This window comes from Momordica charantia, assembly GCF_013281855.1.
Source record: "Momordica charantia cultivar OHB3-1 chromosome 4 unlocalized genomic scaffold, Mcharantia_2.0 BLBB01000004.1, whole genome shotgun sequence".
NCBI classification, from domain to species: Eukaryota; Viridiplantae; Streptophyta; class Magnoliopsida; order Cucurbitales; family Cucurbitaceae; genus Momordica; species Momordica charantia.
Genome location: NW_028275162.1, coordinates 10,532,038 through 10,551,076, shown reverse-complemented (window position 1 = coordinate 10,551,076; position 19,039 = coordinate 10,532,038). Strand labels below are relative to the sequence as shown.

At 34.3% G+C, this 19,039-nt stretch overlaps 1 protein-coding gene and 1 long non-coding RNA gene across 3 annotated transcripts; one reads left to right on the top strand and one right to left on the bottom strand.

Moving 5' to 3' along the window:
• Positions 1 to 7,731: 7,731 nt before the first annotated feature.
• Positions 7,732 to 9,839, bottom strand: LOC148211775 (uncharacterized). The gene is made up of 3 exons (XR_015790471.1): positions 9,431 to 9,839; positions 8,940 to 8,984; positions 7,732 to 7,886 (listed from the first exon to the last, which is right to left on the bottom strand). It is a non-coding gene; the product is annotated as an uncharacterized LOC148211775 (long non-coding RNA).
• A 4,489-nt stretch (positions 9,840 to 14,328) lies between these two features.
• On the top strand, positions 14,329 to 16,157 carry LOC111024445 (exopolygalacturonase). Of its 2 annotated transcripts, XM_022302134.2 has the most exons (4): positions 14,329 to 14,526; positions 14,607 to 14,906; positions 15,054 to 15,571; positions 15,690 to 16,157. In XM_022302134.2, exons 3-4 carry the CDS (start codon positions 15,482 to 15,484, stop codon positions 15,948 to 15,950), a joined length of 351 nt encoding a protein of 116 aa, XP_022157826.2. In that variant the 5' UTR covers positions 14,329 to 14,526; positions 14,607 to 14,906; positions 15,054 to 15,481; the 3' UTR covers positions 15,951 to 16,157. The 2 variants fall into 2 exon arrangements, with proteins under 2 accessions (XP_022157826.2, XP_087979230.1); XM_088123104.1 differs by lacking the exon at positions 15,690 to 16,157 and having other exon boundaries at positions 14,330 to 14,526; positions 15,054 to 15,510.
• Positions 16,158 to 19,039: the final 2,882 nt, after the last annotated feature.

Sequence of the window (19,039 nt, the reverse complement as noted above, 5' to 3'; positions counted from 1 at the left end):
TAAAGATACATTTTTTATAAAAGAAGTGAGACATGAGAATCACAAAGACTAAAGACTCAATTTATTTATATTTTACAAAACTAACTAGTAAGTTTTGTGTCTTTTTTCTAAGTCATCAAAAGAAAAAAAATTAATTGTCATGCACAAACAAATGATGAACATATATAAAAAAAATTAAATAAAAGTGAAAGAAAAGCACCAACATGTTTACAAAAGATTATCGTAATTAAAGGTATAAACAAATAATGTAATACTCATATGAATAATCCCTTACTACAACGCGTGTGGCGAGGCTCTACTATCCTCGATTCTTTCTTCATCGAAAAAAAATGGAGGCACCCTTATCAGCCTCCTGATTAGGGTTGACCTGAGTGAGGGATTTCATGTGCCTACACGAGAATCTAATACTCCACGAAGGCCGCCACTACTCATCCTTGATTCTAAACTTAATGGAAAAGCTCGAGTAGGAGGCTTGTGTACATGTGTGTCAAAATAAAAATAAAATAAAGCCACATATAGAAAATTATACAAAAAATAAATTAGACCTGCTTAAAAGATGAAGTTCATTGTGGAGTCGTCAAACTCTCGCTACGGGTTTGCAACGTGGAGTGGCAGACTTTCTTCCTGAGAGGAGAAAATTGGAGTTGCCACCAGTCTTTATTTATAAGATGTGACTGACCACTCAAATGCATGGATAAATTGTTCTGAACAAAAAAAAAATATTTGGGTTCGGAGGTCTTTTGTGTATAAGGAATGTATTAGTACCCGACAACACTCGTTCAATGAACGATAATTTATTTTCTCATATACTAAATCCGGTCTTATACAATTCATAACATACATTAAACTTCCTATTATACGAGAGTACTCCAATTCAGACATACTATCACTCGTATTTGAATAAAATTGATGGCTAGCATCCAAATGTGTCTTTACAACTTTTATATCAAATTTCTTGAATTTTTCATGAATTCTATCGATATAATGTGACTAAGAAAGTGCTAATCCATCAGATGTTCTATGGGCCTTGATTCCCAAGATAACATATGCGACACCCATATCTTTCATTTCAATCTTTCTAGTCAATATTTGTTTTGTAGCTAAAATAATTTTTTTTGTTGCTACCAATTATTAACATATCATCAACATACAAACATACAATTACCAACGCCGTTTGAGTTCCTTTAACATAGACATATTTGTCACATTAATTGATTTTAAAGATATTTGTTATCATGACATGGTCAAACTTTTCATGTCATTGCTTGGGCGCCTGTTTCAAACCATAAAGAGATTTGTCCAGTTTGCATACTTTCTTCTCTTGTCTAGAAACAACAAAACCATCTGGTTGTTCCATATATATTTCTTCCTCTAAGTCACCATTTAAGAAAGTCGTTTTTACGTCCATTTAATGTGTTTCAAGGTTGTATAAAGCTGCGAAGGCGATTAACATGCAAATAGAAGTAATTCTACTAATGGGTGAATATGTATCAAAATAATTCAACCCTTCTTTTTGTTTATAGTCTTTTGCTACAAGGCAAGCTTTATACTTATCAATTGTTCCATCTACTTTCATTTTCCTCTTAAAAATCCATTTACAGCCCAATGGTCTAGAACCAGAAGGAAGATTAACCAATTGGTTTTGCATAATGGTATCAATTTCACTTTGTGTAGCCTATTTCCAATATGGTGCTTCTAGAGAAAAAATTGCTTCAGCAAATGTTTGAGGTTCATTTTCCAACAAATATGTTAGAAAATCTGCGCCAAAAGTTTTTCAACTCTTGTTCTCTTACTACGTCTCGGTTGTTGTATCTCATCCAAATTTTCTTGATTAGATGATGATTCATGTGTCATTTTCCTTATATTTGACTCATTTTTCATATTATAAGGAAACATATTTTCAAAGAATCAATGATGCACTCCTTGACTCAATAATTGTTTTTGCATGTATGTCATAATTTCCTGAGTTATATACAAGAAACCGAATTGCATACCTAATAAACACACAGTCAGCTGTTTTTGGCCCTATTTTAACCATTTTAGGTTTAGGAATCGCCACCTTGGCCAAACACCCCCACACTTTCATAAATTTATAAGTCGGGTTTTCGTCCCTTCCATAATTCATATGGAATTTCTTGTGTTTTCTTATATGGAATTCTATTAAGGATGTAATTTGCTGTAAACAACGCTTCCCCTCATAAATTTTGTAGTAATCCTGAACTAATCAACATAGCTTTCATCTTTTCTTTCAATGTTCGATTTTTTCGTTCTACTATGGCATTTGATTGAGGAGAATAAGGCGCAGTAGTTTGAAGTACAATTCCATTTTCTGAACAAAAACCTTCAAAAGCTGATTCATAATCTCCCCCTCGATCACTTCAAAAGATTTTAATCTTTTTGCCTAGTTGATTTTCCACTTCAGTCTTGTAGTGTTTCAACACTTAAATGACTTCATCTTTACTTTTTAACAAATATACATGAGAGTACCTTGTATTGTCATCAATAAATGTTATAAAATACTTTTTACCTCTTCTTGTAGGAAAAAATTTCAAATCACATATATATGAATTAATTCAAGAGGTTTAATTTCTCTTTCCACTAAATGAAATGGAGGTTTCGTCATCTTTTATTCAACACATATTTCACATTTTTTATTATGATCAAATGTGAAATTATGTATTAAATCTATATTGCACAATTTATTTAAAGTTTTGTAATTAACATGGCCCAACCGCTGTTGCGCCTCTACTTAATAGCTCGAGGGTAAGTGTAAGTGCACACTGTCATAAGTAATACTATGGAAATATTCCAAGTTCATCTCAACGAGACTAGTTTTCTTTTAAAAATTGATTTTGTAAATTGCTTAAATGAGTAATCGAGTTTGGGATAAAAATTGGTGAAATTGTTGGGAACGCAATTTAAGAACACAAAGATTAAAAGGTCAACCCCCTACTAAGATTTAGTTCTAAAAAGATTAATTACACCTACCAAATGTACCTGTAATTATGCTCAATTTATGCAAACTGGTTCAACTCCTATTCCATACCGCTTTTGGTTTGTTTAGAAGCTTAGGTTAGCATTTACGTATGTCTATGAAACTCTAGAAGCCTAAATAAATCAAATTCTAACTTGTGTTTAATGGGTAAGAGAGTCTATGTCTAGGATATTGTTTTAGTTCTTATGTCTAAGTACCTTCCCGTTTTACCTTGATGAAATCCGTTTGACTCTAACCTTTTCAGAGTTAAATTGAAATTAGTGTGATTTAACAAGTGGTCAACATGAAAATCAACTGGATAAATTGTATTAATCAAGATAAGCAAAGAGAGCGTAATACGTCGTGCTCACTGATAGATGTAATTTAAAATAGATGAACTAAACCATTCGTAGGAGGGTTGAAGAGATAATTTAGCTACTCATTGAAGTAAAAGAAATACAATAACAAAAGAATGCATTTTCATTAAAATTGGAAAGAAAGTACAAAATTGAAACAAGTTGAATTATAATAAAATAAACAAAGAATAATTGTAGAAAATAGTTGAAAAACAAAACTTAAATAAAAACTACTAAACTAAAATTAATAACAAGGTGGAAAAGAAAAACTAAAGTATCGAAAATGAAGTGTATTGAAGTGATCCATGGAAGCTCAATTTATAGGCTTGGGAGGTAACAAAGTGTTGAGAATTTCATGGGAAATGGGTAGCCACTAATTGTTGTAGAGATCTTAGGAAGTAAGACTAAATGTTGGACCAATACTTGGTCAAAAGTGGTTACGTTTTGATAATCAGGGTATCAAATGTGGCTGAAGCATTGTAAAGCTAGATCTTTCAAGGTAATGTGGCTGGCACATTCCTCTAGTAAGCTGGGAAATCTTCGCGTGCAATGTGCCTGACGCATTTTGATCATCAATCTTCAATTTTTCCTTACAAAATAAACCTATTTACACAATTAACCTTCATTTACCTATAACTAAATGCCCAAGTCCTTAATCACAAAATATGCACATTTTTTGCTAAGATAGGTGTATGATCATACACTTTTCATCCTAAGTAACTCTCAACTAAGCATGAAAACCTTTTTTTTTTTAGCCTTTAATCAAGGCTTATCAACCGCCCATGCCAAATATCAGAAAAGTCAATCAAGTAAACAGAAGAACCATTCTTATTATTAATAGTTGGGGACTTTGGTACAACAGTCATTACATTAATCTTGAATTTACCATCACTTAAGTAAGTTTTCTCCACATAGACGTCATGTTTACGAAGTACAAATTTATCGGAAACAAATACCAGTTTGAACCCATTTTTTCTATGAAGAGAACCAGACACTAGGTTCTTGTGAATGTCGGGAACATGAAGCACTTCATTAAGGGTCAGTTCTTTGCCAAAAGTCTTTTTTAGCACCACTTTTCCTCGTCCTTCAACTTTGGAACTTGAAGAATTACCCATGTAAAGTTGTTCTCCATTTCATGTTGATGTATGAGTAGAGAAAATCCACTTATTTGCACACATATGACGAGTGCCTCCAATGTCTACCCACCATTATTTGGTATTGCCTACCAAGTTACATTTAGACACTAGAGCAGATAAATCAATGTTAGCAACCCCATCAGAAAGATTATCCATTTCTGTTACATGTGGTTGAGCATTTGATTTCTTCTTCTAGAAAGACTTTGGCTTTCAACAATCTTTGGAACGATGTCCAGGTTTTCGACAGTTATAACAATTGCCATTGAACTTCATGCCTTTGTTATGTGGCTGACTTGGACCAGCCCCAGAAAACTTCCACTTCTTATTATTGGCATTAGAAGATCCTTCTACAATATTGGCTTTTGAGATCATAGGATCATTGGCTCCATTTTCTATCTCAGGTTTCTAGCTATCCCCCTCAATTCTTGAGATAATTTTTGAAGTCTCTCCATGATGGAGATAACTTCTCAATTATCGATGCAACCTGAAAAGATTCACCAACAGACATTTTTTCAGCATGCATCTCATGTAAAATGACTTCAAGTTCTTGAATCTGGCTTATCACAGTTCTGGAATCAACCATTTTATAGTCCTGAAATTTTCCTACTATAAATTTCTTTGATCCAGCATCTTTCGTTTTGTATTTCTTCTCTAGCGATTCCCAAACACTTTTCGCCGAATCAACCCCACTATAAACATTGTAGAGTGTGTTGTCCAGCATGTTCGAAATATAGTTGCTGCACAAATATTCTATATGTTTTCATGCATCGAGTGCAAGCAACTTTTCTTTGTCAGTCTCACCTTCATCCAGAATAGGAGCATCTTCTTTGAGAAATCTTGCCAAACTCAACATTGTGAGATACAACAACAGTTTTTGCTGCCATCGTTTGAAGTTATTTCCATTAAACTTCTCAGGCTTTTCCACTATAAATTTCCGATATCATCGAAGACATTCTGTGAATTAATCAGAAACGTTTTCATGAAATTTTATATAAACAAAATAAATAATTTTACTGAACAATTTATCTTAAAAAGAAACACTCGATATATAGACTTAAATTAAATTGTGTGCGACAGAATGTAGTAGAACTTATTTTTTAATTAAAAAAAGATTTTGGGTGAAATAAACACACAACAGCGAAGGAACACCCAAATTGAAAACAAAATTAAACTTTGAAAATAATCTGGACACGCTAAACGGAAAGTAATCATGAAAGATAATAATTAAAAAAATAAACTTACTGAATAAACTTATGAAAACAAAAACAGCAATATCTTGAAATACTTACACGAACAGAAAGAAAATTAAAACAGAGTAACAAAAGTAAGATCAGTATTCAAAGAACCATGCAATTGAGAAGGAACTCAAAGCAACAGACTTAAAAAGAGAAATTAAAACAACACCCAACCAAGAGATCTAAAATAGAATCAAAACCGATAAATATAAATAAATATTGGACCAACACCAATACTGATTTAAGTAAGCAAAATTTACAAACAATAAAGATGACAGAGCCAGAATTTACAAATAGAGAGAAAAAATATTACAACGTATAAAGTCACGATGAAGAAAATAGGATTGATAAACATGAAATTCACATGAATTAAGACACAAATTAGAGAGATATATAAACAAAGAATATGAAAAAATTTGTCTTAAGACTGTTAGATATTATGTAGACAATTTTAAGGAAACACGAAAATAAACAATTCGAACCCAATGTAGCGTTGTTCCTTAAGACAAATTTGTTCTCTCTATGGTGCTCAAGGTTTCATAAACAATTGTCTCCCAAGATAGGACGAGTATACCAACCAATGAATGCAGTACTTCACGCACAGGACTAAACGAACTCAAAGTATTTAAGTACTCGTACAGAAGTAAAAATATAGAATATTTTGAGGGATGAGTTTTTTCTCATCCAAAACTGAAAAAAACCACAGTTTATAAATTATTTGTGGCCATTCAAATAGTTACATCTTTTCGTAATCCTTTACAAAAGACACGTCCTATCACCAAAAGTTGTGTTTCTTTATTCTATCAAAAATTAATTTTATTCAAAAAAATTGAAAGACCATAAAGCAACGAACCAAGAGAAAAAATGACAAAAGGGAGCAAACCTTGAGAAAGAGAGAAAAATTGAAGGTACTGGACCTCTCTTTGTGATCTATCCCCAAAACCTAGCCACCAAGCTACTATTTAGGATGAATTCAAACTCACCACTTTTCTAGGAAAAGATCAACCAATAAATTAAATGACAAAAATATTTTTTTATTAATTGGTGGAATGTTTAAAAAATGAAAAAAACAGTATTATGATTTCAAATATTAATTAAAAGATTTGATTTTTACCGAATTTTGTTAAATTAAATTAACACTTTTCCAAATGAGAAAATTTTTATTTTAACATAAAAATTCACATTTAATGAAAAAAAATCTTTTTGATTTTATTACTTTTTTTATTTTATTCAACAAGATTTGATTTGGATAAATATAAGGAAATCGATACTTAAACTAAATACTTTTTAATTTTTAATTTTTTCTTGATAAAACACACAAAAAGGAAAAATTTACTATAAAATTAAACAAAAATTCTACAAGAAAAAACTATTACAAATCAAATAAAGAAAAACGAATGATAAAATTGAATACTATAAAATTTAGGGTCTATATATATGACAATAATGGTTTCTTTTTATTGCCCAGGTTCTGTAAAAAATTAAGGTCAGCAAAGTCAACTTCAAGAATATAAATGCACATCGGCTACTCCAGTAGCAGTCAAACTTATTTGCAACAAAAACATACCATGTGAGGGTGTGGAAGTTGCTCATACCGACCTGACGTATAGCGAAAGTCGAAGTTCGATTACATCACAGTTTGCAAATGTGAAGCCACCACCGTTTCTGGAAGCAAAACCCTAAAATCTACGTTGAAGTTACCCCTTTTGATGGTCCATCAACTAATTAATCTTCTCTAGAACTGCTTGTATCTTCTCAAAGTTGGCCTCAATTTCGCGATTATTAACCATAAAATCAAGGAATTTGCCAAAGGATACACCAAAAACACATTCAGTCGGGTTAAGCTTTATCAAATATCGATGCAAAACTCTGAATATCTCAGCAAGGTCAGATAGGTGCGATCTTGACTGCTTTCTTTTGACAAACATATCATCTACATAATGACACAACCCGTCCCAGAACACCTACTGGTTCAAGAACAGACCGCGCCGGCCATGGACCCCACTAGGTGCAGAGTCTATAGCCGGAAAACTTCTAGACTTTTAAACCAATTTTTAACATCACTTCTATTCTTAAATTTCTTCTAGATACACTATTTAGGATTTAACTACAAATGATATGCAATTTCTTAACGACTCTGGGTGGCAGAAGCTGGTCCGTTCTCTCTTTGAAACTCAGATACAACCTGGGGGGAAAACAAAGGGGTAAAGAGTGAGCTGAAAAGCTCAGTGAGTGGTAAATTAATACAAAAAAAATAATATTGTAAAACTTCTTTCGTAAACAACTGAAGTTTCGAAGTTCTGCAAAACAAACCTTATAAAACCGTTCTACTCATAAAACTTGAGCAACTAAAACTCATAAAGACTTTCTCATAATAAACGTGTAACAGCACGCTTTCTCTAAATAAATTTGTAAATCGTTCTCCTGAAACATTAAACAAAACTATGAAAACACTTTCTAATATCATATCAAACATTTTCTTTCAACCAATAAATAGGTTCAGAAAACTCGACACCACACATGTATCCACATTCTATTCTGGTCTACTAGCGTAGAGTAATCTCAATACGCAGAGCAGAATAATTCTATTTCTGGTCTACTGGCATAGAGTAATCTCAATATACACAGCAGAATAATTCTCTCAACACGTGGATTAAAATGGTCCCAAAGACCTTGTATTTCTGGATATACTGTAGAAACACATTCACATAACATACGGGGTAATCACCTGGATACAATAACATGGTGGTTTTGAAAATTTCTTTCTCAATCTCGTAAACTTTTCTAAATTTCTTCTTTTCTTCCTTCTAAGAACTTTTCTTTCTTTCTCAAACCATTTCTGAAATATTTCTTTCTAAACACATTTCATGAAATTCTAAACTCATTTTCTGAAATCTTTCTAAATAACATTTCATAAGCTTTAAACAATTCTTTAAACTCATGAGCATTTCTGAATTCTCATAAACATTTCTAAATTCTCGAAAAAACATATTTTCTTTCATTCATAGCAGAAATGCTAAACCATACATAATATATGTACTTTCTTGAAATTCTATCATGATATACTTCTAAAAACATTTCTAAAATAAACCACCCACAAATTCCAATAATACTATCCAAAACATTTAATAAAATAACCACTCACAAATTCCAATAATAATATCCAAAGCATTTAATAAAGTAACCACTCGTAAGTCAATAATAATATCCAAAAACGTTTAATAAAACAACCACTCACAAATCCTTTAAGGGAGTCGTACGCTGTTTCAAATTTCCGCTTGACCTGAAATATTGATTTAATACCAAATTATTTCAGGTGGGTCCCACCAAACCCATTAAATTTTTCTTTCTCCCACTCTATTTCACGCAAATAGCCCAATTTTTCCAACATTTTTCTTCTTTTTTTTTCTTTTTTTTATTTAATTTAAAAACCACACTCTCTCTCCTCTACTATTGATCATCTTGTTCCTTGACCCAAAACCACCGTACCATGGCTTCTTCCCCTCCATTTCTTTTTTTTAGCTTCTTCTGCAAACTATACCAATCCAGATATGTGACCAAAACACATAAATTGAAGCTAACTCATCGATACGCATATTCACATAAACCAGAAATCCAAGTTCGACACCTATTTCAAGAGATTTCTTAGGCAAAACAACAAAGCCATAGACTATTTCTCTTCAACCTCTATTTCTTCCCAAACCTTCAAATAAAAATAACTTTAATTACCACTTCTAAGGTTGGTTCTTCAATCCGGCTCACAATCACCATCAATTTCTTCCTCTTCCTTATGTTTCGGTTGAAAACGCCAAGATCCCCTTTTCTTCCTCCTTCTTCCTTTTCGTTCTCTTTCTTTTCCTTTCCTCTTCTTTTTTTTTTATCTAATTTTCCTACCACCACGTGTCCTCTTACACCACACACACTTGCACCCTATTTTTTTTTTCAATTTCCCAATTTCTTTTTAAACACAAAAATAAAAATTCATTTTTTTCTTTTTTTTATCCAACGACCAAAATGCCCTTATTCCAATTTTTCTTATTATTTATTTTTTTTAACTCCAAACGGTCCTTACACATAAACTTCCATATTACGCTTAATCTGCTTTTCAAATATTTTGTACCACTCTTTGGTAGATCACACATGCGTTCTTCAGGCTAAACAACATGATCTTATAACAGTACAAGCACTATTCAATTATGAAGAAGGTATGTACTTAATCAAGGATGTGCATCTTAATTTGATAATAAATGGACTGGGCTTCCATATAGATGAATAGTTCGTGCCTAGTTGTGGCGTCTACGAGCTAGTCAATCCTTGGAATTGGAAAGCAATGCTTTGGGCATGCTCTCTTGAAATTGTGAAATCCACACACATTCTCCATTTTCCGTTAGATTTCTTGACTAATACTACATTAGATAGCCACTCGAGATAGATAACTTATTTTATATATTATGCTTTAAGCAATTTTTTCACTTCCTAAAAAATTACATCTCTCATATCTCTATTTACAAGCCTCTTTTTGGCTAAACAGGTTGGAACCATGGGTCGATGGAGGCGGTGCACCATAACCATTGGATCAATGCCTGACATGTCCTCGTGAGACAATTCAAAAACATCTGAATTAACTTCGACGAAGTTAATGAGTTTCTCCCTCTTAGTGGCCCCCAGCTTGGTATCTATGATGACATGCAGCTCAGGGCTAAGTAGGGAACAAGCTCCAACTTTTCCACATAAGTAGATGCTCTTGTCGAGGTGCTTGTTCATGGTTGGCCTTCTCGGAGATCGCGTGCATGACGGAGTCTTTGAGAGCAGTAGTGTAATATTCACGTGAAGTCTTTAGCTATCCTCTAATTATCCCAACACCACTCGGTGTCGAATAATTCAGGATCCGGAAGCCGCAATACTTCCCTTTGTCACGCTTGTTGGGATCTCCTATGAGCTTGTCCGGATGTTTAAACAATTTTTCCATCCTTGTTTCTTCCATATTAGTCAAGAACTGTGAGATAGGGATGGTAGTAGGAGTGTATCTTTCGTAAGGTGAGCTCCTACTTGTTCCAAAATCTGAATGTTTGTAATCAGTGTGATGCTATAAGGTTTGGAAGGCATATCCCCTATCCTTAGATTTGGAGTCAAAGTTGCCCTTTTCAGGGCGACTTGATTTCTTCTAGTCAGGATTCTTCTCTATCCGACCTGTTTTTGTGTGAGCTATACTCGTGTCTATCAATAACTTTCTTGGCCTTTTGTAAGACCTCAGCAAATGTTGCAGGGGCTTCTTCTCCCAATCTGACTACAGTTAGAGTCTAGTCTGCCAAGCTTGTTAGGAAGTAACACATTGCTGAATCGTCTGAGTAATATATGACCTTGAGTTGTTCCTCTTGAAACTAGGCCACATACTCCTTCAACGTATCATTCTCCTTCTGCCTGATGGTGACAAGGTGAGTCATTGTTTTTGTATCTTAATGTCAATAAGATAATTGGCTAATGAGTTCTTTCCTCAGTAGACTTTAGGTCGAGATTGACCTTGTTGGCAACTTTTGGTACTAGAGCTATGCACTCCCAATTAAGGCAATCTGAATGGCACGATATTTGATGGCATCAATGCTACCTGGAAGTCTATGAGATCCTCAAAGAGCTCAACGTAGTCCTTCAAATCCGTCATAGGGATTCATGGTGGGCGTCTTAAACTTGCTCAGAATTAAAGCATCTAAGACATCTAGACTAAATGGTGATTTGCCTGGCTCGCCATTGTTGGAAATACATTCCTTCTTCTCGCATTTCTTCTTAAGGGCTTCGACCTGAGCATCAAACTTGCTTTTCATATGGTCACACTATTTCCTGGTGATCAATGCTTGAGGCTCGATCAGTGTGTACTTGGATTGAACCTTGTTGTTGAGCTTGTTACGCAGGTCGCTCTGTGAGACATTCCCTCCATTTACAACGAAATTCTCATCTCGCACCTTGTAGTTGAAATAATTTCGTAGGTTGTGCCTTCCATACAACTATCTATACCCTGGAGATGGGATGGGTGTCTTCCAATTACCAGATGTTGATTGTAGTCCCCAGCTTCATTACGTCGTTCCACTTGGGAAGGACGCTATTCATCCTCATCTTGGATCCAATAATGAGTCCCGTCCTGGTCACATCGACCAGGTTATTGTAGAGTTCTTCATGGCTCAAACTCCAGCAAACATATCGTCTAACTCGACCTGCATTGCTGCTAAAGTGTCGGGGTTAGCCTGACGAAGAAGCTTCCATTCGGTCTTTTTAGTGCCTCTTCCACGGGTTCGATGCGAACATTTGGTCCGGCGGGGTGGAAACGGTGGGAGTGCGTTTCGAGTAGACTTACAAGGTTAGTCACCTGCTAATTAGACCCGAGCTCAATCCTCTCCTCCTTTAGAGGTTCCCTCATGCTGAGGGTTAGAAGCATCGCACAACGATTGGGATGATTAGAATCAGTTGACATGGCTGGTGCCATTTTAACTCTAGTTAGGAATGACTTAAAATGTCGATAGTGCCCACAAACGGCACCAAATGTTTATACGAAAAGTTGAATAAGGTCCAACCTGGTCAAGGTATAATTGGTGGAATAGCCGAAAGACCCATATGTGGAATGACCTTGCACAAGATATGCAAACACTCCGAAGCTTAGGTCAGTATAAACTCGAATTTAATAGGGAGTTCGAGATGGAATTCGATACCTGATGCAGGAGTGAGGCCCCCTATTTATAGGTTGGGGATCCGACATGCAATTATTCATATCGGCCCGAAGGTCGGACATGTTGGGTGGTGCTGTTGATCATACCTCCTAATCGTTTGTCATCCCACAAAATTCTTACTTCCTACCTTTGCAACTAAGTATACACCCGTACTCACCTTGAGCTCTTTCTGTTCTCCACATGGCATTACAATTTTCTCCCCAAACAAAATTAAAAGTTTAAATTAGTCCAAATCTTCGCAAAAATTATGTTTTCATTTTTCTATTTTTAAATTCTACTTAATACCTTGAATTTTCACAAATCTATTTGGAACAAAATGGTTAAATTTTCATATTGCATCGGATAAAAATGAGTTTTTTTTCCTTTTCTTTTTAGTATAAAACGTGAAGGTAGGAATTCAAAATATATGACCTTTTGGTTAAGTTGGAGATAGATGTCTTATCTAATTGAGCTAAGTTCAAGTTGATACGATAAAACTACATTTTAAGACAAAGTATGGGGATTTGTATTTGATGGTGTGTATATATTTAGTAATATTAATGGTAGGATAGTTGGTAATTTCAATATTTTTAATTATTCATATGAATGCTTCATTAATTAAATTAGTAATCTAAACAAATTTAAATAATATGTCGATAAGAAGGAAAAAGAGCTTTGACAGTAAAGTTTAGAGACTACCTCTTGCCCATATTTTTAGTAAGGTTATTGGTAGGATAATTGGTAAATTTAATATTTTTGAATTAGTCATATGAATATCTCATTAATTAACTTAGAAATCTAAAAATAAATAATTAGTCTAAGATTTACTTCAGAAAAATATTACGAATTTATAATAAGATTTTCCTAACTAGAAAAACAAGAAAAAAATTATAAATAGAAAACTATGATAAAATGATTCCCACGTTGGTGTTTAGACCTAAACTATCACATTCCTTTGCTTTCTAAATTTTTCACTGGCAGCCGCGTTGAGTTGGGAAAACCATATATATTAAGAGGTACTTAATTGGGTACGATTACTTGACTTTGTTAACTGGGTACCAATTATCATCCGTTGAAGTTTAGGTTTCGCATAAAATCTTATAGCATCTAAATTGAGACATCAAACAAGTTTTTGGAGCTGTTACTTGTCTAATTTGTCAAAGTTATAACTATATATTTTAACAATAGTTTTAGGTCCCACATGTTTTACGATATCATAAATCATATTATGTGTGTGTGAATGACTCTCCGATCCCGTGAGCAAGACTAATGACCGATCATGTTTTAATATTCATTCCTTCTATATTTTTTTTAGTAAAAAGCAAAGACGTACAAGGTGACTAATCGACGATATTTACTACCTAGATTTCAGTCTCCAAATTAGTTTTTTATGTTTTGTTTGTTGAGATCAATTGTTTATCAAAAGTCAATTTTGTTATTATTATGATTTATGTAGATTTTATATGAAATATCAAATAGACATCTTAATTATTTATATGTGATGTTATCGTTATTGTTTTAAATGTTAAAAGACTGTCTAAGTTAGTTAAAAAAGTCCGAGTTGTCATAAATATAGAACATTTGAATCAATGAAAAAAAAAAGTTAAAATTTTAAATTATTGAAATAGGATTAGATATTTGAATAATTATAAATCAAATCCGCAATTAATTACTCATATTTTTTGTACACCACTTGTTACGTATTGTGCTATGTGGCCATGCAGGTTTGTCTCGGATACAAATTTACGGAATGAATTTTGTTGAAGTGACTAAGAGAAGTAGTCGTTCCAATAACAAAGCAAATGCCAATAATAGGCAAGCAATTGTTTAACTTCAACCTCTCAATGATTTTGATAAATTTAGCTCATAGGAATCGGGAGATAATTTCCAATAATGTTAATTTCTTCACATATATAAAGAGGAACATTCATACTAATTTCTAAGTTAGCAATTAGGACTAAGAGAAGATAAGAAGCTTAGAAGGCACATAAAGGAATGGGATTTATTACATCAAACTTTGTAGCGTTACTGTTATTGTTACTTTTAGCGTCTACTGCTAAATGTCAACCTGGTGCGGGTGTTTTTGATATACTCAAGTATGGTGCCAAACCCAACACTGATGTTACTCAAGTAAGTGTATATAATTAATTTGATAGACCATTTTAATTTATACAATAAACGTTTATTTGATGAAGTAATTCACTCTACAGGCTTTAGCAACTGCATGGAAAGAAGCATGTGCATCAATCACTCCAAGTAAATTACTGATTCCAAAAGGAATTTACCTATTAAGTGGAGCCAGCCTCAAAGGCCCTTGTAAGAGTCCTATTGAGGTCCAAGTAGATGGGATTTTACAAGCTCCGAGCGAAGTGAAAGGAGAAGGGTGGATTATGTTGGATTATATCGATCAATTGACATTGTCAGGCACTGGAACTTTTGATGGCCAAGGAAAAGCAGCTTGGGCAAAGAATGATTGCCACCAAAAGAAAGAATGCACCAAGCTTGCCATGGTAAGTGTTCAATCATTAAATAAATAAATATATATACATACATATACATTAATATAGCCTAATATCGTTTATTATTAAATATATGTAATCTCAATTAATTTATATACTTTTGACACTAAGAGCTTTTTATTTGTTCCAAATGAACAGAGTTTGAAGTTCAATTTCGTCACTAATTCAATAGTGAAGGATATAACTTCCTTGGACAGCAAAAATTTCCATATCAATGTTTTGGGCTGCAAAAATCTGACCTTCCAACATGTGACAATTACTGCACCAGGGAATAGTCCCAACACCGATGGAATTCACATTGGTTGTTCAGAAGGGATTAACATTCTTAATACAAAAATCGCAACCGGAGATGATTGTATCTCTGTAGGAGATACTAACAAACAAATAACTATTAGTGATGTAACTTGTGGACCAGGACATGGCATTGCCATAGGAAGTTTGGGCAAGTACACCAGGGAACAAGGTGTGGAAGGAGTTACAATAAAAAATGCAAATTAATTGATACTACAAACGGTGTCAGGATCAAAACATGGCCGGATTCTGCTGGTTCATTCGGAGCATCAGACATGCATTTTGAAGATATTGAAATGGTTAACGTCAGTAATCCTGTCATTATAGACCAAGAATATTGTCCATGGAATCAGTGCAATCGAAAGGTATGTATTAAAATTGTACCTTATTTAGTTCAACTAATTATTAACTGAAAAATGTATTTAAAAAAACAGTGGAAAATTGAGTTATATATGACAATAATGTTTTCTTTTTACTGCTCAGGTTCCATCAAAAATTAAGGTCAGTAAAGTTAGCTTCAAAAATATCAAAGGCACATCTGCTACTCCAGTCGCAGTCAAACTTGTTTGCAGCAAAAGCATACCATGTGAGGGTGTAGAAGTTGCTGATATTGACCTGACGTACAGTGGAAGTCAAGGTCCGATTACATCTCAGTGTGCAAATGTGAAGCCCACCATTTCCGGAAAGCAAAACCCTAAAATCTGCGCTGAAGTTGCTCCTCTTGATGGCCCATCAACTGATTAATCATTTCCATGGTGGCAATAGTTTCATGGAAAACCATCTTTTTCCCTAGCATTTTTATTTTAGTTTTGAAAGGTTCCCATTTCGTGCATGCGATGGATCATGTGTGCATGCTTTTAATAATATTATTTGTACTTTTATAGAGAAATCACTGTTCTCGAATGACAGTCACTACCTTAAAATTAATTTAATGTCTTAAAATGAAAAGAAAAATTATTTTTTTTGTGTCAAAAGAATAATCCAAATTTGTTAGATCTAATTTATTTGGTACTGTCATGATGTTTTTTTTTAATAAGTTGTCGAAGACTTTTATGAATTAATTTTACACGCATAAATGTATTGTGGATTTAACAAATATTTGACCCATGTCAAAATTTCTTAATTTTCAACCAGTTATACTGAGTATGATGTATGATCAAATTCATAATAATCAAATGGAATATTTTTCTATGGATGATTAATTAACAACATGACACAAAGTGAAGAGATGAAAAGCCAATTAACATGTTACTGCAAATACAAAGAAAAAACAATACACATGAATATAGTTAATTATAATATATATATTTTAGGATATGGTGTTTGGACTAAAAGTACACCGCTGCAAGCCATCAACACTTGAAGTTTCTTATTATATGCTACTAATTTCCATTTTCCTATTTGTCGATGAATATATATTATTTGTCAATCATTTGAAGTAAAAGATAAGAAAGCAAAACCTAAGTTTATGGTAGCTAATCACAAACGGAAGCAATCCAACCAAAATAATAATATTTCGGATTCAAATTAGGACGTATATTCTCTAGGAAGTTAGAATCTCCCCTCTCATATTATTGTTGAACCATTTAGGATCCCAATATGCTTTCGCTATTAGACACGAATTACTTGGAAATTTAAAACAAATAATCTGAATTAAAATTTTCATATTTTTTTCTCCATATGAGTTTTTTATAACCCAATGTCGTTCTGAATTTTTCTCAATAAGTGGGTAAATTATAACTTTCTTATAGAGAGTTATTTTGATATTATTTAGAAGGATTTGCATGTGGTGTAGTGACATAGCAAGATTACAGAGTGAGTTGCACTTTCTATAACTGAAGCATAATATTCAGCAAGAGAGGCGTGCAAAGGCATATTGTGGATGGAGCGGTTTATGTAGGAGCTTCGCTTCAAGGAACAACTATATGTGATATTCTGCAATAATCAGACTGGTATTCATCTTGGTAAGAGTTCAACATTTCATTCAAGAATAGAACGCATGCTATAAGGTATCACTGAACGAGAGATTCCCTAAATGATGGATTGTTTTAACCTGAGAAGATACATACTAGTCATAATGAATCAGATATTCCGACGAAGAATCTACCGAGAGAAAAGCTTGAGTTTTATCGTTCCATTACTAGAAAGGCCAGTTCCTTCGAACATTGAAAAGTGGGGATTTATTGGGTATTTTTCACCTTGTATGAAAGCCCACTAAGATGAACCATATGAGCCTTAGGTTTTTTTTTTTAATTCTTTTATATGTGTGCTGCCATCAACGTGAGAAAGATGGAGAGGGAGTTTATGCAGAACCATACGGTGAGGGAGAGAGAAATGGGAAAGAAATTGAGAAAAGAAAAAAGTTATGTACATAGGCATTTTCAACACTTTTGGAGGTCAATCTATGGTTCGATCGAGCTGAAATTTTGACAACGTATTTACAACACGAGGGTCTTAAATCTTAAGGGTGTAGATTTCTTTTGGAGCTACCTACAATCAGATATAGTGGGTAGTTGTGGTGCTACAAGTGAGATCTTTCTAATTTTCTTCTGCTGTGTTATTCCCGTGTTTGTGATCATCTGAGGTTTCAAAATTTTTTGTTGGTTTATTAGAAAAAGAAATTGTTGAATCAACTGCTCCTTCATAATTGCTGGTAATACCAACAAGACAAAAACCTACTAGATGCTTAACACAAAATTTATCGAGATTTATTGTCTCGAGATATCTATTATTATATGCCTCCAGTTTTGACTAGAAAAAACTTGGTCTAGCCTAATATTAATAGTAATGGAGATTTTAACTCCAGTAGGTGGTTTTTTGCTCTCTGCTTTGAGAAGGTTTTTCCACGTTAAAATTGCTTGTGTCCGTTACTTATTCAAATTATGTTTACTTACTTTTTCCTATTACTTTTACTTATTATTTCGTATTGCTGATGGAGAAATCTGAGCAGGATACGTGTCGAACATTAGGGATGATAGCGGGGCGCGGGACCACAGGTGGTTAGGAACGTACATTGCGTGTGCATACGGGCGTGTTACCATCAGAGCTCTACGAATAGAACGTTGAGGGCTGCAGCCTTGAGTCTGCGACTGCAAGAGGACAAACTGGCAGACGGAGGTGCCACCCACCTATTTTCAGAGGTGTCCACCCTCACTCGTTAGAACCCCTTACAGCTCGATGTGCCCCTACGCCCATAACCGTCAGCCATTCGCACCTATAAAAGGGAAGGACCCCATCACTACCAAGTGGAAAATCTATCTCTAAACCTAACATGTCTACCCTTATTTCCTTTACTTTGATTATTAACTTGATCGTCATAGTATATTAGGCGAGGCACCACTTTGGCGTCGAGTTTTTTTTTTTTTTGTTGCAGACTCGTTTGCCTTTCGACGATACACGCTTCTCAATGACGCATGGACCTCTCCAAAATTTACCTTCAATAGTTGGCGCTGTCAGTGCGGAACGATGTTTTCAAGCCGAACGAAAGCTCGTTTTCCTTCTCTAAGACTCCGAGACGATGTCCTCCAATTAGGAATCGTCATTTGAATAATTTATCAACTAGGAACGTCGGCGCGACAAACCTACTGCCAAGGCACTGCCACCCCTTCTGCTCCTCAGAAGATGAGGGGAGCCATGAACGCATGCCACCCACTCCGCCCGATGGATAACCTCGAGAAGTAGAAAGAGGGGAATCCCCATAGAAGGAGCTCGAGGAGCTGAGGTAAAGGTAATGAGCGCCCACATGTCGTTCCAAGTAGAGAGGTTGGTAAACGTCATCCTGATCGACCGTACCAGGAAGACAGCCAACCCTATCGTTGAGAACGGGGCACCGA

Excerpts from the sequence above, each read along its gene's own strand:
- LOC111024445 (XM_088123104.1), top strand. The coding sequence starts at position 14,392 with ATGGGATTTATTACATCAAACTTTGTAGCGTTACTGTTATTGTTACTT. Across the intron at positions 14,527-14,606 it reads CCAACACTGATGTTACTCAA|GCTTTAGCAACTGCATGGAA; the intron begins GTAAGTGTATAT and ends TTCACTCTACAG. Across the intron at positions 14,907-15,053 it reads AATGCACCAAGCTTGCCATG|AGTTTGAAGTTCAATTTCGT; the intron begins GTAAGTGTTCAA and ends CCAAATGAACAG.